The sequence below is a fragment of the Andrena cerasifolii genome, chromosome 13 (assembly GCF_050908995.1).
Source record: "Andrena cerasifolii isolate SP2316 chromosome 13, iyAndCera1_principal, whole genome shotgun sequence".
In the NCBI taxonomy this organism is placed as follows: domain Eukaryota; kingdom Metazoa; phylum Arthropoda; class Insecta; order Hymenoptera; family Andrenidae; genus Andrena; species Andrena cerasifolii.
In genome coordinates, this window is record NC_135130.1 from 10905610 (window position 1) to 10929828 (window position 24219).

Consider the following 24219-nt stretch of genomic DNA (forward strand, 5'->3'; position numbering starts at 1 on the left):
GTTATAACGAACCTGCAGCAACGTGTCCAATAGATCGTAGCGGAGCAGGCAAGTAGTGTAAATAATATCATCGAATAGGAACGGCGAAGCTGGAGGGTAGGTATGTGCTGATTTCTCTTCAACCTGTACAGCATTTGTAAATAAAAAGGCAGTTAAAACTTTTATTTTGTAAAAAATCACGCAATTATCGTATCGAGTATCGACGCGATAAGAATTACTCTGTTTACAGGTGTTATAACAGTTATTTATCTACGGCACACAATAAAGGATCAAAGTCTCAGTCGTGTTAGGTTACACGGAATAATTGGAAAATCCGTGTTTTACCAACGATTATCAATTATCAATTTGTACTCGTGAACAGACTTTCCAATTTTATTGGACACACTATATGTATGCATTATGAATTCCATCAGAAATCATCTTCATCGTCCGTATATTCATATTCTATAAGTCTCGTGATCTCGGCATCGTGTTCTTGAGATTCATCTTCCGACAAGTGCGACTCACCTTCCATAAACTTGGCGAATCTGAAAATACCTCTGTTTCAATTTCAATATCGGTGCACGCAACGGCAGCGGCAACGGTAACGGCTACAGTTTTTCTTATATAATAACCTTAGAGGATCCTTTAATCTTAGAATCGTTTTCCAAGGATTACATTCAGGACTAGCGCAGTATCCTTTCAATGCACTCAATGCTTTATTCGTTTCTCTAATACCCTCTTTACGATACTGATCATCGGTTAACAACTTTCTTCTTTCAGGAAACATACTTTTCCTAATTAAAACAAGTATACATTTATAATACATGTGCCTGTTTCTCACTACTACTACTACCATCACTACACAGCTATTCTATTAAACAGTTTGGAAATGAAACGGGTATGTACGTAAGAAATATACGTATTATATAGTAAATATATAATAAAACACACATAAAAATTCTAGAAAAACTCGGAATATTTCTGCTTCGAATACAGAATGCAATAATACTTTATTAAAACAAATACAAACTATAATTACAGTTTTGTAATAATACGTTTTCAATTAGAACACTCAAGTTGCTTTTGTGCGACATGCACCGACCGATTCGGTAGGAAAACATCGAATAATTAACAGTTATTACGCCAGCGAACGCTAAATAAAGGGAGATATGTAGCTTTTAATTTTGTTTGAACAGAAATTATTTACTGTCGTTAGTAACATCACGGTATTGGGAAAAATTCTTGGCAAAATTAACGATCGACTAAACTTACCAGTAAGATTGTCCTTTCCTAACTATGACGATGGGAAAATTATAAAGAAGAATAATTACGATACAACAAAAAATTGATGCTTCATGGAAATAACTGCTATAATACATTGTAATCAATCCCCCTATCTAAATAAATAAAATTCATCAGATATTAATGCGCTGAGGAGAAATTTCGCATTATTCGTTAACTGTAAACTATAGAAATGTACTTAATATAAATGTACAGACCTGCAGAAACCATTCAATAAGTTTTTTTGTTCTTGTATTTGTAACCGGACCAAAGCGGTAACAAATCACAAAGCTAATAAAGGTTGTTATCAAGATGTACCATGCAACCCATTCCCTGTACACCACTGCAATTAGTTGTGCATTTTCCCATAATGCTTGGATAACATAGAAACTCATTGTCCATCCAGTGGCAATCATCAAGTACATGACTTTACCCTTAAATTCGTTAGCAATGCATATTAACCATGCGTGAAATAGTTCTTAAAGCATACATCGAAAAGATAACTTACCCGTGGTAATAATTTGCTAATTATATATACTAAAACTATGACGGAAGTAGTAATCCCAAGCGCGATACCACATAAGTAATAAAACAATGGATTTCTGCTTAGCTTATGCGCGTTCCAATATACTATAGCGCCTAGCACCATTAACATTAATTTGAACATGTCGACACCTATTAATTCAAGCAAGTAATGCATTTAAAAATCTCACATTACATTAGTGTTCCTTTGCGAGAATTCTTTCTCGAGAAATTCTCGAGAAATTTTATAATTGCTAATTTCTTATTTCCCGAGAAATACTGTTTTTCTCGAGAGACTTAAGTCTAGGAGATGGCGAACGTATAAGCACATCTACAAATTATAATAAATCTTATTAGTAACATTAGAAGCTATATGAATTACAATAGAAAATCTCAGTATAGAAGATTCGACATTACTGACTGGTGAAGGTGCTCTTAAATTCTTATTTAATAATTTAGAAAAATTGTATACCTACTGAATTAAGTAAGGAGTTTCTTGTGGCTATGAAAGAAAAAATAGCGAAAAGAAGAGACAAATCTATTGTATCCCTTACAAAATTTTTGCATAGGTGATCTAGAATCTCTTCAAAAGATTCAAAAATCGTGTTTTTTCATTTAATATCCAAGACAGATATGTATAAAACGTCAAAACAAATCCTAAGAAGCTATGAACTTATAACTATATAAGCTGAAAAATTTATAGATCCTCAAAATGAAGAATAACCATTAAGAAAACAATTAGAGTTAGCAATCGCAAAGAGTCTCCAAGAATTTAGTATCAACCAAGAAAAAGATAAATTCTGGACTTTAACAAAAGAATTTTACGTTTTTCAGTCCACTGGAAGAAGGACATTCAATTAACCATAACTTTTGGATGTGCTACATACCATCAAGCCAACATTTACTCAAAACGAAAAAAAATTCTACAGCTACAGATTTTATCACAAGAAAAAAGAAAAGAAATAGATTAAAAAACTATTTTAAAACAAAAAAGTAATGTTTCGCTTTGCACAAGTTTTGTATTAAATAAAAATCAATTATATTTAATATCTGTTTTTTCATTTATATAAGTTTTGTGCAAATTGGACAGGAATGAAGTTAAAGTTTTCTTGTGTTTTTGATAAATATTATCAACATTATTCCAAAAATATAAATTTTGTAATATTTTCTTGAATTTCTCGAGAATTCTCAAGAAGTATGATCTGATTTCTCGAGAAAGAAAAAATATCAAGAAATCAGGAACACTAATTACAACATAATACATTTTAGTTTGTCTTTACTCACGTGTTTCCGTCATGCTTATTATATATTTGTATAAATTAGAATGATGTGGCGATACATATACACCCACGCATGTATTCTCGAATGGATTGATTTTCAACTTATTACTCTTTTTGCTGCCAAACAAATTGAATTGCCAAGATCGTTGATTATCATCATGCTTCTCTATAACTTCCGTAGGAGTTTTCCCATCGTACAGATCATAATTCTCTATATTTGTATTTAAGTGGATCTGTAATTTGATAAGTCGTTAATCTATATAAAACTAGAAGGACCTGTTCGTTTATTACGTAGCAACTTCAAAACATTAGTGCTTACGGTGAAACTTTTCCACATGTGCACCAAATACTTTGACATGGCATTATGGCAAAATATTTGCAAACCAGACTTGTCGTTCTCGAAAACATCTCCTGGCATTAGAAAATGTACTGAAACGTAGCAACAGAAACAAGTTATATACATAATATTCCTTTTTCGACGCATGACATTGCGAATGGTGGAAACTTTTGATATATCTACTTTCTGTTATTATTAACTTAATGTAAAGTCGGCAAATGTAGGGGAAGCATATTAAAAGTTTTGCGTGACATACTTGATTCGGTAGTTGATGCAGATTCTGTATAAAAATAATTACAGAAAACTAGAAATATAATTGTACTTAGGGGTTGAACGATTCTGGTACCCATTTCAGCAATCACGAACGAACTGGTCGATCTGATCGAACCGATCAGTGATCACTCTTATCGCTCTTATCGTCAACTGAATAAGTCAACTTAATATAAGTACTACACACGGTTATGGCATTCTGAATTGAGCAGTTGGTTATTTGAAATTCCAGATCGACAATAATCGATTGATCCAACTGTTCCTGTTTGACCTGTTTGCCAGGTTTGCCTTTGCCTCCAAACTTCACGAGGTAAAACGTAAAAGTAGCGGGACTTAGACGGTAGTTTGAAAACCTTTAAATCTCTAACCTTAAAAGTATTGTATGTATGAATGTAATGCAATAACATCAGATCTTAACCGAGCGTGGAAAATCTTTTATAAGTACTTAATGAGCCAGTTTATCACGATACAGGGTAGGTTACTGCTACGTATATCACATTTAGCATAATTATATAGAGTATCTGTTTTCATTGATTTTAGTCGGACAATGCGGAAACCAGATCGGTTCGGCATTTTGGCCTTTGGCATTACACGAGTATGGTATACAAACGACCAATACTGGTACCAATTTACTCAGAACGCAAGAAAATCACATTAAAGCCGTAGGTGATTTACCTGACGCGTTTCATAGTTTCTTTTCTACACCTGATAATGCACACGATTCGTGCTTCGAAACTATAGGCGATTTAAGACGAGCTAATGTAAAAGCCAGGGTATACCATTTACTTACCATTTACAATAGTTCAATTACGAGGTGATGGTTTATTACAGCGAACGTCAACAATTTTATGTCACACAGGCAGTATTAATAGATATGGAAGATAGCGTTATAGCAGGACTGAAAAGGGGTCCGCTACGCGATCTGTTCGATGAAACTTGCGTCGTAACAAATTATCCAGGATCGGCAAATAATTGGTAATCTTTTGTTCGGACATTTGGTATAATCTTTACACAAAAGAAATCCTGTATATAGAAGTTTTAGGGCTGTGGGTTACTATACTCACGGTACACAATACCATGAGAAATTAGAGGACAGTATAAGGCGTGCGGTGGAAAAGTGTAGTCGGTTACATGGCTTCCTAATCGTCCATTCTGTTGGAGGTGGTACTGGTTCCGGTGTGGGAACAGCAACTTTAAAATTATTAGCCGACGACTATTCGAAAGTTGACAGGTATTGTCACGATTTCTTGAACATGTCCATTGGGACGGAGCGGAAAATTAAAATTTAAATTTTCGCCTGTATAGTATCGCTCCGTCCTAGTGTCCATTCCATTCTGATTATGCCAACTATTCACCGCTATGGCATAGTATAAGGAATTAATCTTTCAGATTAGTATCTTGCGTATATCCAACGGTTATACAGGACGTCGTTACAGCTCCGTACAATGCGTTGCTAGCGACACAAGAGCTTATAGAGTACGCGACATGCGTGTTTCCTGTTGAGAATAAATCACTTTTGGATATATGCAATGCGCAATTGAGCAGAAAAGAGAACACGGATCAGATAAAATACAATGTTTCCTGTAAACCGTTTCAAGATATGAACAGTATCGTCGTAGATATGCTCCTCCACTTAACTAGGTAATTTTAATGCATACCTCGGAATATTGAACTTGAAAGGATAAATACTACGAAAAAGGAATATATCCTTTTCAGCGGGTCTAGATTTCCTGGTAATCTAAATATGGACATGAACGAACTATCAACGAATCTTGTAGCGTATCCGAAACTACATTACATATTTAGCAGCGTAAGTCCAATGGCTCTAACATCACCAACGATAAATACTATCCGCGGAGCAAAGTAAGTATGCATGAATATTTAATTCTTCTGTACGCCGCTATACGCTGTACGGAATAAAGAAAACGTTGTCTGTTGTTGTTAGGCTGCAGGATGAATTATTTACTAATGCATGGTCGCGACATAACCAGTTGATTCAAGTAGATCCACTACAGTTGAATTCTATAATACTAAGCGCTGCGCACATTTCAAGAGGAAATTGTTCTATTACCGATTTAAAACGAAATATTGAAAGGTAGCATTTTCTCCGGAAAGGTATCCGTCTGATGCAGCCTGTATGTACGTATGTGCACATGTACCTGCGCTACATTCCAACAGCGTTTACACTTTCAGATTTCAAAGTAAAGCCAAGTTCACGAAATGGAGTAAAGAAAGCATGAAAGTAGGTTTATGTTCTATACCTCCAGCCGGACATTCAGCCTCTTTGCTGTGCCTCTTAAATTCTACTGCGATGTCATTGTTATTTAGAAACATAACAAAGCAATTTTCTGTATTGTATAGGAGAAAGGTAATACCAAGGTACATAATACCCTGTTCACAGAGACACGATCATAGAATTACATTAAATTACATTACAGGCCCATGTGCATCACTACACGCAAGTACGTGGTTTCGAGGAAGCACATTTTGCCAATAGCAAAGAGATAATTATGAATTTGATTACACAGTATACTGATCTACAAAGTGAAAAGGAAGCAGGCATTTCTCGATTGCAAATAATTTAATTATGTACACCCGTTTTCAACTTTCAGCGGGGCATTATTAAACTCTTGATAACGTGAATCTATTTATTAATTCGATTCATACATTTACAACGTAAACAAGATTTAATAAAAATAGCGTGTCTGTTGGCAATAACTGAATTATATTAGTTAAAGTTTCATACTTTGCGCAAGTTCGTGTCGATAAGTCTAAAGAATACTCTATTCGTTAACTAAACATTTGGAATATCTGGAACGGTGCTCGCGTACGCGTTACGTAACTGTAAAAAGCTGTTCAAAGTCCTTTAAGGATCTAACATCTTTTGGCTTGTCTGTAAGTATATATTATTAGCTCGTATCGATTAAAGTTTTTATTTATCATGATTTTAACTAGCCGGTATTTGTGGCAAGCCAAACTCATCGACCAGGACGCCGTCCTGGAACAAAAGGATGTCCATTATAAATATTTAAAAACTGGAAGCCTACGTTTATTACACGACGATAAAAAAAAGTAAAAATTGCAAAAAATTACAAAATGGCGGACTACTGAAAAAAATCATGTTTTGGGGATATAAAACTGGGGAAATATTGATAAAATAAATTAGGAGGTCGTTAATTAAAAAAAAACTGATCGTCAGATAATAGAGACGGGTTTTTCGTACAATAAATTGCCCGGCAACGGCGTTGAAAAATGTAATTTTGAGAAAAACGCGTTCAAAGTTCCGCTCGGTTCAGACGCGCGCTTAACACTGCTTCACGGAAAATACTATATCTCCGTCAATTTTGCGAATTTCTTCATAAAATTTGGAGAGAACATTCTTGAAACTCGCGTCTTTCAGTGGTCTCCCCCCTTAATCGCTAATTGTAAGCGATTGCTAGTAGCAAGAAGCTATACTTATAAGTACAAACCTTATTCCTCACTGAATTTGCACCAGGTTCTTTATCGGGAGCATTCGGCGCTTTGATGGCATCGTCTAAGTAACTGGTATCTTCGTCGATATCTAAGTCATCCCCGAGAGCTTCTAATTCGGCGGCCAATTCATCCTCGTCTATATCCGGCATACCGTAACTACGACCCATTGCTTCTTGTACTTCGTCAGCTTGTTCCAACATGTCTGCCAAATCATCTTGAATATCCTATGTGAAATTCAATTGCTATCAGGTGAAAGATACCGAGCTAACGAGCGTTTCATATACGTACCTCTATATGATCTATATTGATATTTTTAAATTCCTTCTGCATTTGCTTAACTCCTTGCTTCATGGCGGTTACAGTCGATTGAGTATCTTTTAACGTTTGGGTAGCATAGTTTGCTTGATCCATGTTAAATGCTTGTTGACGCAAATTATCCACCTGTGCTTCGTACATTTTCCGTTGCTTTAGAATACGCAACGCTTTAGCTTTCACCGAATTCTTTGCAGGCCCGTCTCTCATTTTCACCATCTGATCCTTGTACTTTTTCAACTCCGCGTCTAACTTCGCTATCTTCTTCTCCGCGGTATCTGCTCTGCTGTCAACCTTAGGGAAACATTAATAACAATTGACTACGCTTTAATTTATAAAAACTGCAACGTAACCTCTTCAGTGTCACGAGAAAAGGTAAATTTACCCCAGCGATGCAGTCAATCAGACTCGGTGGTGGCTCTTTAGCCTTGGCCCGCCCGAAAAGTCGATTCATTTTGCGTATTTGGAAAGTTTGCAAGAAAATTGAGTAATGTCACCTTAATTCTTGATTCGTCAAATCGACCAGATTCGACTAAATTTACCGAACGTACTAAATCGACTGATTCATAAGGTCAACTGCTCCATCTGCTGTCAGGAAAGGTATAGGATTTGATATTGCCCGCCATCCAGCGGTAACCGACCAAAGCTGCCCTTTACAATTAATTTCTTACGCATATTTAAATTCTTCCCGCAATTAGTATTTTCATTCCAGCTGCTGGTAGCGCTGCACTTTTATATCTTGCTGACGATCAGTTCCGAGCCGACAATGATGGACATGACACGAAAGGGCTGCGCGATCGGGTGACCGGTCTGTTCCATACCTCGTCCGTTGACGTACCGCCGCCCGAGTTGGAATGTGAGCAGCTTCTCTGTCGGTAGGTAACCGGAGAAGTCACATGAATCGTATAAAAAGTTAATATCAAGGAGGAGAGAAGAGGCGCTCGGATCGAATGCATCGGAATATTGGAAATTGAGCGGACTCGTAACGACTCGAGTATTGTTAGCAGAAGGGTATCGGGATCGGTTCGATCGTCGGGTCAGCGCCGGTGTTGGTGTAGGTTGTAGGTTGGAGGTTGGAGGTGATGGCTGCGGCTGCGGCAACAGCCGCGGCTATGACGGCGAGGGCGAGGGCGACAGCGACGACAACGACGGCGGCTCGAAGGGAACGCGCGTGCGTGAGCGACGTCGTCGCGCGACGCAGCAGCGACGTAGCGACGACGGCGCGGCGTCGACGAGGACGAGGACGAGGTCGAAGCGGCTGGCCGAAGATCGCCGAGCGCACGGTTACGTGGAGAGACTACGACTGGTATGGTGTGGGTCGCAGAGCGGCCACAGTGTTCTAAAAGTCGACACGACGCACGAATCGTATTACGCGCGACGCAAAGCCACGGAGCCGCGTTGTCGAATCGCGCTCTCTTCGCCGCCGATCGTGAGCTTGGTGAAGCGCAGCCGGGGAACGCGAGCAGACAGCCGAGTACCCGGTTAGAAACCAGCCGAACCTATCACGGCAATCTTGAAACTCTGAAATGCTGGCGGATCGGTAATAACTGCACAGTTCCCCGTTGAAAAGCACCTGCGACAAGGGAGGAAACGCGCGAAAAGCGGTGCGAAAGCAGCGCAGGTATACTCCACGAGCGGTAACCAATACGCCGAGTAACCGAGCTGTCGATAGAAAGCGGCGTTAGATCGAGAAAGGAAGAGAAAAACTGACTGGGCCATCGGAAAAGGTCGCCGCGAGCAAAGGGATCGTGGAAAAAAAGTTGACTACGGTAATCGGAGGTCTGACCGTGAGATTCGCGAGTCTCTCGCGCGCGACAGTGTCCATAGGGTGATTTATGTGTGTAGGTTGACGCGGTTCATCGATGTATCGGGGCTCAATCGATCGAGCGATCGTCGCCACCGGAAGACAGTGACTGACGAGGAGCTCGTGAATTCTGTCGTGGTAAATGTCGTAAGGTGATAGGCAGCCTGCCTCTCACGGTAGGACCCGATGCTGCCCGAAACGTTTGCGGCCCTTTCGTCGGGATTCTGTGTTGTGTGATATGCCAGTAGTGTCGCGCGAAGGACGAAGAATCTGGATCTGGAGCTGGAGCTGGAGCTGGAGCTGGAGCTGGAGCTGAAGCTGGAGCTGGAGCTCGAGCTCGGCTAGTGCGTGAACGCGTATCGCGAGATTTACCAGCTTCTTCGTGGTATTCGCGTGCTCGTGTGTCCGTGTAGTGGTCGAAGGCGAAAGGTCGCATCGCATCGCATCGTATCGTATCGTATCGTATCGTATCGTATCGTATCGTATCGTATCGTATCGTATCGTATCGTATCGTATCGTATCGTATCGTATTATATCGCATCGCATCGTATCGTATCGTATCGTATCGTATCGTATCGTATCGTATTATATCGCATCGCATCGCATCGTATCGTATCGTATCGTATCGTATCGTATCGTATCGGATCGTATCGTATCGTATCGTATCGTATCGTATCGTATCGTATCGTATCGTATCGTATCGTATCGTATCGTATCGTATCGCATCGCATTGCTTCGCGCCGCATTGTGCCGCGTATTTTGGGAAGAGTCCAACTGGTCGTCCGGTGTTGGTCGGTAAGGAAAATTATGTTCGATAGGGACTAGTGAAGACAGGAAGAAGCTGCGAGCACTCTTGGACGAAGAATCAAAGTGCCGTGCGAGCAATGAGTTTAGTGGAGCGGCCGACAGTTTGGTAACATAGAGAATGCTGTGGAAAAAAGGTCGCTGCCGAATTACACGGGGGCGACGCGACACATTGTTACCGTGATTTAATCAATTGGAAAGTCAGCGGATCATCTTCCTGCGGGAAGAGTACAAGAAACGGAGTCGTGAGAGACGAAGGGCGGAACGACAGGATCGAAATATCGGCGTAGTCTGGTTAGCTTCCGGGGTTTGTGGGTGTTTTTACGCGTACGTTGTGGATCGATAGTTGTCTCGCGAGGTCTAGTCGACTGGTTGACGACGTTCCTGTCGGAAAGAACGGGAACGTTACGCCGAGGACGGTCAATCATCGAGGGACGAGCCCCGAAGAAAGAGGGAGAGCGAGCGGATCGAAAGGCCGCGAGGCAGGGCCAAGTTTGGTAAAGTTGTCGATAGAGCCTGGTCGCGGCCGAGACGCGATCCGCGGATCTGCGGTCCGTAGCCCTAGCCCTCTCTCCTTTCAAAAACCATCCCCCGTGATTTATGGGGGACTTTAGCGCGGCGAGCCTTTTCTCGAACACGTTGTCCGTCACAACGAAATCGTCGATCGGTAGCAGCGCCAGTACCGCCGTAATCATAAAAACCTCGACGATGCAGGACGATCTGTTGATTGAGAAACAAACAAGTGGCAAGCCCGCGCCGCTATCACCGAGCAGTGGCCTAGAAACCGTGGCCGGACAGGAGAAGACGAAAGACGTGGTCGAGGTCGACAGTATCTCTATAACCCCGACGACGCCCTCCTCTACCGAGAAGGATATCACGTGCAGCACCACGTCCACCCTTCAGGCTTTCTCCGACCCCGGCAGAGTACCCAGTTTGTGGTCCGCCCCGGACGATACCGGACTTCACGCGCTACCGGTCAACGGATCTATCGCCGCCTTTCAGAATTTTCCGACCGGTGGCGGTCCGACCGCCGGTCTGTTCGCCGGTACCGGAGCGACCGTCTCGAGTGGCGCACGGCGCGCTATCACGGCTAGCCACAATTTCTCCCAGCAGCACAGTAACACCACTGCTCCCACTAATAGACACGGACTTCAGGTGTCCTCGCCTCAGCAGCAGCAGCAGCAGCAACAACAACAGCAGCAACAGCAGCAGCAGCAACAGCAGCAGCAGCAGCAACAACAACAACAGCAGCAGCAACAACAGCAGCAACAGCAACAACAGCAACAGCAACAACAGCAGCAGCAACAGTCATCGGTGACGTCGCATCCAGGTGTTTATCTACCTGGGAAAGGTTACGCAGCGTGGTCGGGTGGGCCGCAAGCGCCTCAACAGTGGGGTCCGGGACCACAAGCGGCCGCGATCGCGAGTCCCGGTCTATCACCGTGGAGTCGTGGTAGATCGGTGCCGAATCTGCCTCCACTGCACTCCTCTCTGCACGCTGCTGCTGCAGTAGCAGCTGCCGCTGGACTCCAGGGGAGGAAACCAAGTCCCACGTTCCCCGGCCATCCAGGGCCAGCGGCACATCCATCCTGCATCAGCCCGGTTAAGTTTCGAAGGAGCACCTCCTATCCGGGCAAGGGCAACATGTATCCACCCCAACCTGCGCCCACCTTCGAAGTCACCGCTGCCGAGGACAGGGACTTGTTACAGTTGCAACCGTTTCAGCAGGTTAGTAGATTTCAACAGACCCTCACGGCCATGTTAATTCGACGGTCTACCAACCGTACCAAGCACCGCGGATTTGTGACAACCCGACAATGATGACGCATCACTTTGGCTCCTTTCGACCCAAGGCAGATATCTCCTCAGATACATAGCTGCGTCGGCACTCTTGGTATCGAAACTTCCAATCAGCGCTCGCTCAATTCTTTGGACAAGGGGAGCGCGGCTTTGTTTAGCGATTGGCTCCAAGGCAAAATGTAGCTGTTTCTCCGACTTTTTACTCTGGTATTCTGTTATCGATCGCTGACCAGCTGCGGTAAAGGCTACGTTATAAAGCAGCCAGCGGTAATCGTGCAGCACCGTCGAAAAAGTATATATGTACATACCAGTAGCTCTAACTTCCGCAGTTTCGTTGGTGCACACACCCGATGCCAGGTTATGCAACTACTTCGAGACTTGCATTTAAATTTAGACGGTGGAACGGCTGTTTCAACAGTAGCGAGCTACTATATGCTCGGCATGGCGTCGCGTCGTCATTTTTAAGCAGGACACCGTGCGCTCGGATTCCCGAGAAATCTCCGTATCTTCAGCATACTCATATTCCGCATCAATCTTATCGTTAGTCCTATTGAATAAGTAATACAGCATACTCGGTTTAGAGCGAGGCGCGCTAGTATTGCGAAACTGTATTATCATATAAAAAGGTATTTACGCGCCTCCGCGGATACTAATCACCGCAGACGATTTGTCGGAGTTTCTGGGATATATGCGTATTATAATATCTTGTACTTTTAAACGAGCATGCCTACGTACATAGAAGCTGTATCGTTTAGTAGGGTAGTGTACGTAAGCGAACGAGATGCGAGATTGTATTTCCTTTTTCCGAGCGTGGCTCGCGAGTCTCGCGACTCTACGTAGAAAGAGAAAAGCTTTTCCGATACTTATTTTGTCGTTGATGTCTGACCTAATTCCTTTCCTACGTGGCGGCTCTAACAGTGGCTAGCAGAGGTTTGAAGCTCAGCTATTTTAACCACTTGTCAAAAATAGACCTGCATACTATCCGAGAGAAACGGCGTATTTCGTTATGCTGGGCTAGAGCAGTTTGCAGTTTGCGCGGCTCTTCCGAGCGAGCCTCTGCACGTGTATCGTTCAGAATCACCTCGAATCCCGCTTCTTAAGTAGTCTCCCACTGTTCCGCGTTTGAAAAACTAAAGGAACGTTGACCCGATTTTAATCGCTACTCAGTAGCCTTTAGTAACGCAGAAGCTCATCTTGGCCGGTGTTATTGCGTTGCGATTAATTCGTAACTAATTCCAAGCGTGTTGTCTGCACATACGTTACGCAGAATTCTCCTCGATAAGTAGGATTATTGATAGTAGGAATCGCGATGAGTTTGTTCCATCGATTGTGGCCGCGTGTATTAAGACGTATGTAGGTAAAGTTGAAGCATGGTTCGTCAGGTTTATCGGTATCAGTAACCTTAGGTAACGTTGCGTCGATTACAAACCGCAGACGAACAATTAGCTCGAAAGCAGAGGCTTCTTTGCCAAGTCGACGCGTTTGCAAGGTTATTTTGAATGTTTCTCATTGAAAATACCAGCGCACGCACCGTCTACCTAGAAGCACCTTCGATCGTTTAGATTCACCCGAAACCCCTTTGCGCAGAGTCCCGAGGAAACGTAACGGCATTAATTATTTTTGAAAAACGAAATCGACGAATACGTTCACGCGACAAGCCGAAGTTTAGCAACGATTCAAGCGGATATACGCGCCGAAATTCCTCCTGTTCGTAAGGAACGTGCTGTGGTTTTTACATTTTCAGAACGATACCGTTCCGAAGTAATACTCGCCGGTGTAGAACGGTACGATACGTAACGCACGCGGTAGGAATCGATCGAAATGTACCCGAGTCTACTAGGTATGTACTACGTTAGCGAAAACCGTGCGCTAAAGTAAAAAAATGCTTACGCTCCAAGTTCGATAACTCGTTGGTCGTCATTCACCTTGGAAGCGAATAATACGAAGCGCGTGCTGTAGGAGCCTGTAGGCCGACTGACTAACTACATACAGCGAGCAACGAAAATATTCGGACACTTTTTAAACTCGCATAACTTTTTTAGAACTGGTCCGAACGACATGAGTTTCTCTTCAGACGCTAGAATGATTGGTTTGCTAGTGTGACCGTGTTTGGTCGCTTTGAAAAAAATGGAATTGCTCAGAATAGCAAAAAAAAATAGTAAATGTCGTTTTTTAAAGTTTGTTGCGAGCCTGTAATGAAAATTAAAAAAAAACCGTTTGTAGATCGAATTAAGTAGTCTACAGTAGTTATAGCGATCCTATTTGAAGTCGACATCGATTCGAAAAGCATTGGACGCGCGAAGATAAAGGTTTTTATTGGGGTTACCTTGACGCAGCAGGCGTCGTTACACCTTGCCGTCGAGATATTCCATTGCGAAACCGGCGCGGTGCGGCCTCCGCGTACGTCTCTGACGTAATAAAACGCGAGCAACGATGGTCACACGCGCCACCGCGCTCCAAGATCTGGTGTTGGACGGAAGAGTTTCAGCAAGAACGCTAAGCCGTATAGCCGACCGAAATGTAGGCGGTGGCGAGTGGCATCTGGTATTCGGCAGCCTGCGGATGATAGGCCAGGCAACCGCGCGAGAAAATTGATAAAAGTCAATTAGCTCGGTTAATCGGTTGGCAGGCGTGTTACTATGATACGGGACGTAACCGATAGCAGGTAGGCGTCGAAGATAAAGAGACGATAAGTGTCTCTACCAGGAATCGAGAGCTCGGGGAATGAAAGATTTACGGTGGATGAAGCGACACCAGGTTCTCGGTAGGCTCAACAGCTAATTGGAGCGCGAATTGCAGAGTTTAGGGTGCACGCGGCGAAAAGCGTAACTGCGCTCGATCAGCCTTGGTCGGATTTGTCCTTGGGATGGTCGGTAAACGGAGAGAGTACAGTGGTCGTGTTCGGCAAACACCCTGCTGCGTTTCGCTTACCGATTGTCATTCACGCGAGATCAGAAACACGCCAGAAGAGGAAACTTTTTCAAGCAATTCCGTGGTCGCGGAATATCTGGATGTTAACCCAATTTAAGATCCCTCCTATTTGAATTGGCTAGTGCGCCGGTGCAGAGTGACCCGGTACGAGGTTTATAGGTCAGTCCGGTTTCGCGCGATATAGATTTTTCGTGCAGGGCTCGGCATGTCGTGCGCAATGCCCAACCAAGATTCTCCGAGTTTCGCATCGCTCTTCTGCTCCCCATGCTGGCTATTCCCTCCTCGTTCCTGCGATTCTCTTCGCTATCGAACGTCTTCGATCCTCCGCCTACTTCTATTAAGTACGAACGGACGAAAAACGGAAGGAAACCACGGCCTCCGCGCATTCGGCTACTCCAAGTAATTCACCGTAATTCGCTTACAACTTTTAACAAGATCTCTCGGTTAATCCGGACTAACGCGATTCACTATTCTTTCGCTCAACTCTCTCAACGAATAAGCATTCTACGTAACGCGAAAAGTCGCTAACAAAATTAAGCCGGCTGGTAATTAGTATTGACTGGTTGCGTCATCCAACCTCTCGACTGGCCCGATAAAATCTATCAAACTGCAACGCGTGGCCCTGATAGGGATAGGGATAGAGTATAGAGGGTATGCGCAAGAGGTCACCCGGTATCGAACGCGTCACCTTGCCGACGCGACGCGACGCTCGTTCGCGGTGCTCGCATTACCGGCATGCGACATGCTTCTCGTACAGACGTTACACCCGCTATTCTTTATAAAAAAAGATGCAAACAACGCAATGCTTTTGGAGGGAAAGCAAGGTGTAGGGAAAAATCGGTGACCGCCACTATCTTGGATAAAAATGCACCGTAAATATTTCCACCGGAGGGCTGTATAATTAAATAGAAACGGGTGGAAGGATGTCGGCGGCAATCAGCAGCGATAGTAGCGCTCCGCGTTCTCCGCCCTTCCGCCCTGCCTGCCTGTTTCGCTCCACCACCCGTTTTCTTCCCTTCCTTACCGTTCCTTCTCGTCGTCAGCTCCTCGCTTCCAGCGACGGTGACCCAGTTCGCGTTAGCCGGCTGGAATCGTTACTTCCGCACACGCCTCAGAATCCAGGTTACGCCGCGGCGCGCGTCGCGACGCGTTGCACCGTCCCATCCCGTAGCGTCCCGTCTCCTCCGGACTTCTACTCTCCGTCTACAATTTTCATACCTCTGCATCATTACGATCTGTCCCCTGGCATGTAGGTGTTCGCTGCTTGGATTGTTGACGCGCGGTACCTGACGGGTGCCCCGAGAGCGAGGAGGGAACACCCATCTTGGCATGGTTTTGTGTCGCACACGTGGAACGCGTCATCCTGTGTTCGATGGGAACAGAGGCGCATTTTAGGCCTGAGATAGCAAAAGGGTGTGCGTGTCTGGCTTGGCGCGTGAGGCGTGTGTGGCGCGAGGGCCCAGGGAAAGGGGAGAGCGGAACGGTACGCTACAAAACGCGCGTAGGACAACGGCTGCTAGCTGAAGAACGCTTGCGTCTAGACCGACGCGACGCGACGGGATGCGCGAAAATGAAGGACCCGAGCATGGATATACCCACACCTGAATACGCGTACGTGCATGCACTCGCTAACGACCCCTATTTACGGTCCTCTCCTTTCATGCGTCTCCTCCGGTCTTGTCTCGTCCTTTTCCCCTTTGTTTCGATGCATCGAGAATTTTCACGGCAGAAAGGGTTCCCTGCCGCCTGGTCCTTTCGCTAGGCGGCAATCGTTCTACTCGGTAACCCGATTTCGTCTTATCGACAAGACCACCCGCGCCCGTTTGTCTCGCCTGAGAATCCATGGTTGGAGCGGAGTGTTCGTAATTTGAATCGAGCTTCTGCTAACCGAATTCACTGAAACGAAACAATTGTGCCAGTGTATATTTGCTGGTGGGAAGCCGTTGCTTTTTACGAGCCGCAAACTTCGGGAGTGGGCCAATCCCGTTCCGGGCACATGCTTTGCGAACATCGCATAGCGCAGAATCCTGACTCGCAACGTGTCCTCGTACGCGAAAGCTTGCCGTGTGCTTGCTGCGCTTCAAATCATGGATGGTACAGCAGGTATCTATGCACGCGTCTACGCAGCCTTTCCTCTGCGGCTTCGTCCGAACCATCCACCTTCTAGCGTTTCCCTACCCTGCCAGTTTTCCGTCCCGTCGCTCTCCCCTTCCCCGATAGAAATTTGCGCAGTGACTTCCTCCCGGAGGAGTGGCAACCTCCCAGCCGATGGTCCCGGCACGAACCTGCTAGGGGTGGTAACGGTAGCAATGACGATCTGGATCCTAGATACCGACGCGACGCGATTGGTAGGTATTTATGTAAGCTGCGCGTAGAAAGCATCGGCAAGGAGCGTAGAGTTCGCGCGGTGTGCGAGAATAAAAGGATAAACACCAACGCATAGAGGAGAGTAAGATGTCGGTCGCGCAGAAAGTTGGATAAATGATACCCAGAATGGGGAAGGAAAAGGAGCGAAGGATCGGTAGAGTAGGCAGGGTAGGGGTGATACTGTGGTGGAGCCTGCACAGAGGTGCTGTCGACGCCCTGCCGCTGCTTCCTGGTTTCCCTATATTGATTTTCTAGCGTGCCTCCAGCTAGACGGAAACAGAGCGGCGTAGAGAGAGAGAGGGAGAGAGAGAGAGAGAGAGAGTGCTGGTTCGTGTTTGGCTCGAACATGAAGAGAAGAGACGAGCGTACACGGAAACCGGCAACCCGAGCGGCGAGCGCCCGTGCGCTCGTTCAAGGCGTACGAGTCGCCTGCGCTAGCACGCGCGCGCGTAGCGTGGGTGTGCGAAGACCGAGGAAGGGGAAGTGGGTTGGAAGGAGGAGGGGAGCGGGAGGATCCGTGCTTCACGCAAGAGGGTGGAAAGAGTACGACTAGGGGTTGCGAGCAGTACGAAGAAGATGCGAATACGAAGAAGGTGGGGCTACTTTTTGCACCTCCGCCCGTGCCGCTCGAGAAAGATGGGGGAGGATTATCTGACGTCGTGCTAGGCCCCGCGTACGTGTTGTTCGTTTTTCGACTGGTTCTTCAGTTTCGTCGTCTCCGTTTTCTAGCAGGAAAACTTCTCGTCTTCCATTTACTTGGAGACGTACATTCGTGGCCGTACGTATCAACGTCCCACAAGTATTCGACGAGAAAATATGCTGCCCACAGGTTTGCCGATTTGTCGCGGAGGACAAAGCGTTGCGTTCGCGTAGACTTGGAGAGAGCGCCAAGTAGTAAAGAGCCACGCACGGTTTGGATATAATGGTCAGACTGTTGTGCGTTCAGAGTTCAGACCAATCACGGCAATGATCGTGTTCTTCGTTATGCCACCGAATCCCTCTTCGCTGATTACTTGTCAAGTATTTGAGGACAGATTTTTTTTCGCAAGGCCGACGCTTTACCTGTTTGCTCTAGCCGCGACTCATGCTAATTTTCGGCCGAAGCCGTAAAAAGGGGCAGAAGAAGCCGATGTGGCTGTTAGACCCAGACGTACACGTATATTCTATAGGTGTACGTACATATATAGTTGTGTTAATCCACGGATACCTTTTAACTAGAAAGGGAGAGAAGAAACTGGTGCGTGTAGCAAAAGTAGGTAATCTTTCTAACCAATATGGTTGTTGGTTCCTCTTGTTGGTGGGTAAGATTGACGGGAAATAATAATTGACCGATTTCGATGCACGTACCTAACTATCCAACTTGTAGAGTTGCGCAGCGCACAGGATCGATACATTCCTCTTCGTGTCCTCAATTATCGTACAAATTAGCTCACGCGATGTCAAACTTGAATACGATATACCGACCTGGCGGTGACTAGAACAAGTGTGTAGAAATCGGATATGCATAAGCGAGTACATAGCAACGCGACAGATTGCGGAGTAGGTGCTAAAATTTCCTTGGATTTGGAGCTTTCGATCGGTTACATTTCCTTTTCCCATACAGATTCGCTGCCTTCTTTCTCACGCGTGCTATCTTTCCTGCTAATTTTTCCTCCCTTGCCAATACTTTTAGACCTCCTCTGCGACTGTTTTCGTGGCAGTTGGATAATCTTCGGTAGCGCGCAAACACGCCCTAAAAATCCGCGACTTTTTAATTTTTTTTGTGTAACATAAGAGTAGCTTAATAAATTCCAAAAAGATTTATTTCATTATATGTTGTATTTATTGAGAAAAAAATCTTTAAGTATAGCTTGATTTCTCGGCCGATCAAAGTAGAATGACCCCTTAAAGTTTCCGGGCAAATGCGACGCTATAGGTTGTCGCTTGACCTTTTTAGCTGCCAAATTTTATTCAGAAAAGCTAGTACTTTCGAAAAACGCAATAAAAGAATCGAGTTTTCGACTGCCTGGTCTCCTTGAGGAAGTAGGTATGCAATAATGTACCGCCTATCGGATTGATCGTTTTGCGCGACATCGCTGCGAGGTAGCCGTCTGATCGAGGCACTTGATCCTTCTGAAAAGGCTTTTCTTTCGACCAGGAGAGCTCGTTTCGATCGTGCACGATAGGGCAGAGCCGATGAAATATTTAAATTCGCGAGCCGTAGGGCCTGCGAGTACCTAAGTAACGCGAGCCCGTTGCCATTGCGCGCGCCACTTTCAACATTTACTCCAGCACTACTTAATAACTCTAATCTTAATTCTGTTCATCTGCTTTTGATCGCCGCGAGAAAAAGGAATCACCCAAGTAGTGTCGTTATGATTTTGCAGGATCGCATGACGGCCAACGGAAACTCGCCGCTGGATAGCATGAGGACTTTGGAGCATTATTTGACCGACATCATGCGAGCTGGCGCGGTGGATACACCGGAACATGTGAAAGGTGAGTCGCGACGATTTTTTAAATGTCCCGTATGGTGATCGGAGCGAACTACGAAGCGAGAACGCGATACTCGATGCAATCTACGCGCAAACAGTCGCCGGCTACGGGGGGGCAATAATGCTCTTAAATGTCGCGTGTCAACGCTTGCGAATTGGGAATGCCCTCGAGGAATCTCTTGAATTCTCGTCCCACGGATACGAGTTTACTCGTTCGGGTGCATACAGCGGTCGGGAATGCGTTAAGAATTCAACAGAGGGTCTCGAAGCCGAAGCCCAAGTCCGTTACGTATGCCAGCTCTGCTCGTCGGTATACAAGTCGAGGCGATTTTTCACTTGGCACGTTTCTCCATTTCTACATACATAAATACATTCTACTCTGTTGGTCTCTCGGTCACTCTGCCTTTCAAGTAATTCTCCCTAACTAGAATACTACTTTAGCTATCATCATTCAGGATCTGTTTCTTGACAGACTGAAAAGTCCCCGTCGATCGGCGGATTCGTAACGATAGGGTACGAAACTATCCGGCCACCAAGCTAACGGAACAATCAATCAGCCGGTCAGTTAGCGTAGATCTGGCGCGGCATACACCAACCCTCTTCGGCACACCGGGTCTCGTTCGGTCACCGAAGTTAAGCATCACGGGGCGGGTACTGGGGAGGGATGGGTTGGCCGTGTTTTTCTCCTGGTGCGCCGCTTGCTGCTGGCACCTAACTTATATAAAATTCCATGACCCTCAAGGCCTACCTACCCTGTAGCAAAATTCCTTACGGTGGTATCCCATCGAGTCCAAGCGTGGTCTTCAAATTTCCTTAACTGCTTTTTTCGCTAGGAGTCAGCTCACACCATCTCGTTGCTTGCTTTAAATTGCTGCTACAGAGGAAACTCTGAGGCGCAGCGCGTCAGTTGGACCTGTATAAACCGACACTAATCTGCTGTATCCACGTGTCCCGCTATCTGTGGCCTAAAATAACATAGAGCTGGTGGAAGCAAAAGAACAAGAAGACGGCTGACGAAAAGCTCTCTCCTCGCTTTCTTTTGCCACCCGCGTCTACCCACCCTGTCTGGCTGAGAGCTCCAGGAACCCTCAGACAAGCGTTCTCGCGCTTACAGTCAAGGGCAAGGGTGGTACCGCAAGCGCGAGGCCTCTCCTTCCTAGCAACAGCGACGGCCATGGCCATAATCATAATCACGACCTCCACGGGAGGAGAGCTCCTTGCTCGTCGTACTCCCGCACGAGGCAGGGTGTAATGATCGTGCGAACGTAATCATTAATAAGCAGAGAATTATTTGTCACCAACGAACACGCAGTGGGGTGCCAATGTTACGAAACGTTTTGTTATGAATCTGAATTGCCAGTCCAATTGTCGCGTCTACGGCCAGACATCGTTAGGCGATAAAGGCATTCTCGTTACGGATCTACTCGTGAATGCGATCTAATGGCCAGGTCCGCGTTTACTTCGGCCGGCCCGATTTGTCTGTTTTAATGAAAACGGTTTCGTCCATTCTGCCGGGAGCAGCTTTTTAAGACGGACTTATTATTCCGCAATATTCTTGTTACCGATGGCAGACCCGCGACCAGATGCCAGAACGGTATTCGGGATGAGGCGAGTAGATGAGTAGACGACACGGCCGTGGGAGAGAATGCAAAAGAAGCTTTAGAGTAGATGACACCTCCACAGACCGGCGCCTTCATTGTATCGCGTAATTATCGTTTCCCTTGGAGGTCGGAAACCGTGGGGGGATGTCCATGGCGTTCCTCGCCGTGGCCGTTTCTTTTCTTTACAACCCGCCGCAGACCCTTATCCTCGCAATTAAAGTCCGGCAGCGATCGAAACACCGTCAGGGATAACGATCCGACCGACGCACAGTGGTTCGAGTACACTACATGCTAGCTGGACAAAATTATTTTTTCGCGGTGTTGGGTTTACGCGGGGTTCAAATTGTTAGAGAACAAACCCGATTCATGTCACAGTTTATTATGTCACTGAAAATATTAACCGAATAAAAATATAACTAATTCGATAAAGGAAAGGAAAACAAAACGACGGTTTTATAGATTAACTATAACTATAAGTGTGCCTTATAACTATTTATTTTGTGTTAATTACAATACACGCTAATCTTATTCACTACTTGATTCATCCGGAGAACATTCAGTAGAATGTGATGATATCTCATCTTCATCAAGCGGAATGCTGCTGGCAACTTCTCTTTGCAGAGCAGTTTCAGTGGAATTATTTGTTAACAACTCAATTATTTCTGGGGTTAGTGAGCTGAGCTTTTTTGGGGGCATTAACGTGTAGAGTCTGAAATATAACAGCTGTGCTATCTCTCCTGCCGGGTGTCGCACTCGAAAACAATTCACAAAACATAGTTTTGCAAATTTTTGCAGATCGATCATTTGTTGCGTGGAACATACAGTAAAACACTGTTTTAATAGTGATGCAGAGACAGCTGGTTTCAAAAACCAGGTTTTAAACTTCAAAACTCAGAAATTACAGGAATAGACATAATGTTATAACTGATAATTATAGTTAAAGTACAATAATGTCGTTTTGGTTTCTTTCTCCTTTATTGAATTAGTCATATTTTTATTTTATTGATATTTTTAGTGAAATAATAAAGTGTGATACGAATCAGGTTTGTTTTCTAGAATTTCAACCCCATATAAATCCAATACCGCGAAAAAATAATTTTGTCCAGCTAGCATGTAGCAGGTATACTCGAACATTGCTGCGTTCCGACAGGAACACGAGAGTAAGCAAAACGTAACAAGATTTTCCAGATAGCGATAGAAAAAGCTATGAAAGCTTAGGCGTCAGAGTGTTCGCGAGACTAAGCAACAGACAATTGTCATGGCGCTCAATCGGACACTAAGATTCCTTTTCGTTTTCTGTCAGTAAGTATATTTAGTAGTCGACGCAAGTTGTATTTCAGATTCTTCATCACGCTCGGGCGGGCAATGAATTTATTATTATTATTATTATTATTATTATTATTATTATTATTATTATTATTATTATTATTATTATTATTATTTTTATTATTATCTTTATTATTATTAGTATTATTATTATTATTATTATTATTATTATTATTCTCAGCCCCTCTAATATCGTACACAGTTAGTATCCGCTTTCTCGTTCAAAAGACGGAGACATCGTTGATCGAACGGAATTGCTCAGAAAATTAAGCATTCGAGTAGAAATGTCTGCATTGGTAAAGAAAATCTCGGCTGGAAGAGATAGGAGTAGGATCGAGTCGAGTTAAATCGAGTTAAGTCGAATCAAGTCGAGTCAAGTCGAATCAAGTCGAGTCGAGTAAGATCGAGTCGAGTTGAGTCGAGTCGAGTCGAGTCGAGTCGAGTCGAGTCGAGTCGAGTCGAGTCGAGTCGAGTCGAGTCGAGTCGAGTAAGATCGACTCGAGTTGAGTCGGATCGAGGATACGATAGGATAGCATCGTAGCGCGAACAAGTCTTTATTCTGGAACAAAAACCTCTCTTGAGGCTTTGTAAGGCTCCGCCGAGTGGGCGTGCTTGCTGCGACGCCATCTTTAGAAGTGTCGGCGTGGCACTTTAAACTGCGCTAGTAGGTCAAGTCGCGGAAAATCCAAGCGTAACCTCGGCGTGAACGAAGCCGTGGCTCCCTTTGACTCCCTTCGGCTTCGGCCGAGCGGATCTGTTCCGTCACATTTCTTCTTTCCTGCGCACATTTCCCCCCAATTAATTCGCGGTTTTCCAGCCAGCTGGAGGCAGCCCGCGTTACTGCAGTTACACATAAGGAATTATTATTATCACCTACGGCCATTAAAAGCGCGATCGGCATCGCGAAAGGGATGCGACGCTGTAGCGGCCGCAGTGATCGCGTGTTTAAAGTCGATAAGATCGTTTTAAAAATAAGCAAATCGATTTGGCGTTATCTACGCCTTTGGGTGCTGCGCAAGCGGCAGATACGTAAATATGTACAACGCCGCCGCGTCGCGTCGCTTGTATAACAACTCCACGTGGTCGCAAGTTCGTAACTTGTCGAGATGATAAGTGTTTCACCAAAACGACACGGTGGAGCAAAGGCACCGTCGGTTCGCGCCGCGTCGCCTTTTCAAATCCCCTGGAATCGTGTGATTCGCGACGCTCACGACCCTAGGACGAATCGTGTGCGTGGATATTTTACAGCGACGGTCTAGCTGCAGGTGCCGAGCAGCTTTGCGCCCTTGAGCGCAAGCCGCAGCCTTTACGATTGCATTCTCTGACCTATATCGTGATTACGTGTGTCGTATAATCGTTTAGTAACGCCCGCGCCGCCGCGTCGAGCCGCGCCGGGATTCACGGAGGGTGGTTTTACCGTCGCTCTTGAGCCATCTAGGGTTTCATTGGATCATACTTTCTCCCCAACGTTCCCTTTCCTCCGCACCCGCGTGATGCGTGGGTATAAAATTGAAAAGGTGAATGGATAAAGAGAGCGGCCGCGTAAATACAGCCGGTGTCGCGGGGAGGAACGATTAATTTTACGCGCGCCGCCTCTTCTTCCCTTCTTTTCCAATTATCGACAGATCGATATTCGTCCGAGGGGAGTCGGGCT

General features: G+C 45.1%; 4 protein-coding genes and 1 long non-coding RNA gene across 8 annotated transcripts in view; 3 read left to right on the forward strand and 2 right to left on the reverse strand.

Moving 5' to 3' along the window:
- Positions 1–133: 133 nt before the first annotated feature.
- Positions 134–3956, reverse strand: Nemp (Nuclear envelope integral membrane protein). 2 transcript variants are annotated; one of them, XM_076825178.1, is made up of 8 exons: positions 3659–3956; positions 3385–3494; positions 3070–3298; positions 1772–1938; positions 1482–1697; positions 1255–1379; positions 615–776; positions 134–539 (listed from the first exon to the last, which is right to left on the reverse strand). In XM_076825178.1, the coding sequence occupies exons 1-8, from the start codon at positions 3750–3752 to the stop codon at positions 410–412; spliced, it is 1233 nt and encodes a 410-aa protein (XP_076681293.1). In that variant the 5' UTR covers positions 3753–3956; the 3' UTR covers positions 134–409. The 2 variants fall into 2 exon arrangements, with proteins under 2 accessions (XP_076681293.1, XP_076681294.1); XM_076825179.1 differs by having other exon boundaries at positions 134–527; positions 3659–3954.
- LOC143375757 (uncharacterized) lies at positions 741–2818 on the forward strand. The gene is made up of 3 exons (XR_013086977.1): positions 741–880; positions 947–1091; positions 1179–2818. It is a non-coding gene; the product is annotated as an uncharacterized LOC143375757 (long non-coding RNA).
- Positions 3957–3998: 42 nt separating the features above from the next.
- On the forward strand, positions 3999–6315 carry LOC143375753 (tubulin epsilon chain). Of its 3 annotated transcripts, XM_076825175.1 has the most exons (9): positions 3999–4145; positions 4213–4445; positions 4532–4647; positions 4715–4903; positions 5062–5313; positions 5389–5535; positions 5618–5767; positions 5866–6040; positions 6111–6315. In XM_076825175.1, exons 1-9 carry the CDS (start codon positions 4055–4057, stop codon positions 6255–6257), a joined length of 1500 nt encoding a protein of 499 aa, XP_076681290.1. In that variant the 5' UTR covers positions 3999–4054; the 3' UTR covers positions 6258–6315. The 3 variants fall into 3 exon arrangements, with proteins under 3 accessions (XP_076681290.1, XP_076681291.1, XP_076681292.1); XM_076825176.1 differs by lacking the exon at positions 6111–6315 and having other exon boundaries at positions 5618–5787; positions 5866–6005; XM_076825177.1 differs by lacking the exon at positions 6111–6315 and having other exon boundaries at positions 5618–5811; positions 5866–5997.
- Vps60 (vacuolar protein sorting 60) lies at positions 6307–8031 on the reverse strand. Its single transcript, XM_076825180.1, has 4 exons — positions 7844–8031; positions 7435–7752; positions 7143–7370; positions 6307–6670 (listed from the first exon to the last, which is right to left on the reverse strand). Exons 1-4 carry the CDS (start codon positions 7910–7912, stop codon positions 6620–6622), a joined length of 666 nt encoding a protein of 221 aa, XP_076681295.1. The 5' UTR covers positions 7913–8031; the 3' UTR covers positions 6307–6619.
- A 1813-nt stretch (positions 8032–9844) lies between these two features.
- Positions 9845–24219, forward strand: part of Orb2 (cytoplasmic polyadenylation element-binding protein orb2) — a 69537-nt gene continuing 55162 nt past the window's right edge. Inside the window, exons 1-2 of the mRNA XM_076825163.1 lie at positions 9845–11794; positions 19531–19642. Coding sequence (XP_076681278.1) covers positions 10667–11794; positions 19531–19642 — 1240 coding nt within the window. The 5' untranslated portion in view covers positions 9845–10666. The remainder of the gene's footprint in view (positions 11795–19530; positions 19643–24219) is intronic.

Coding starts and splice junctions, on each gene's coding strand:
- Nemp (XM_076825178.1), bottom strand. CDS start 3,752: ATGGGTACCAGAATCGTTCAACCCCTAAGTACAATTATATTTCTAGTT. Junction 1,698..1,771: donor TTAGCAAATTATTACCACGG/GTAAGTTATCTT, acceptor AACGAATTTAAG/GGTAAAGTCATGTACTTGAT. Junction 540..614: donor AGATTAAAGGATCCTCTAAG/GTTATTATATAA, acceptor AAATTGAAACAG/AGGTATTTTCAGATTCGCCA.
- LOC143375753 (XM_076825175.1), top strand. CDS start 4,055: ATGTATGAATGTAATGCAATAACATCAGATCTTAACCGAGCGTGGAAA. Junction 4,446..4,531: donor GAGCTAATGTAAAAGCCAGG/GTATACCATTTA, acceptor TATGTCACACAG/GCAGTATTAATAGATATGGA. Junction 6,041..6,110: donor CTGTATTGTATAGGAGAAAG/GTAATACCAAGG, acceptor ATTACATTACAG/GCCCATGTGCATCACTACAC.
- Vps60 (XM_076825180.1), bottom strand. CDS start 7,912: ATGAATCGACTTTTCGGGCGGGCCAAGGCTAAAGAGCCACCACCGAGT. Junction 7,753..7,843: donor TGATTGACTGCATCGCTGGG/GTAAATTTACCT, acceptor TGTTTCCCTAAG/GTTGACAGCAGAGCAGATAC. Junction 6,671..7,142: donor CAAATTCAGTGAGGAATAAG/GTTTGTACTTAT, acceptor CTTTTGTTCCAG/GACGGCGTCCTGGTCGATGA.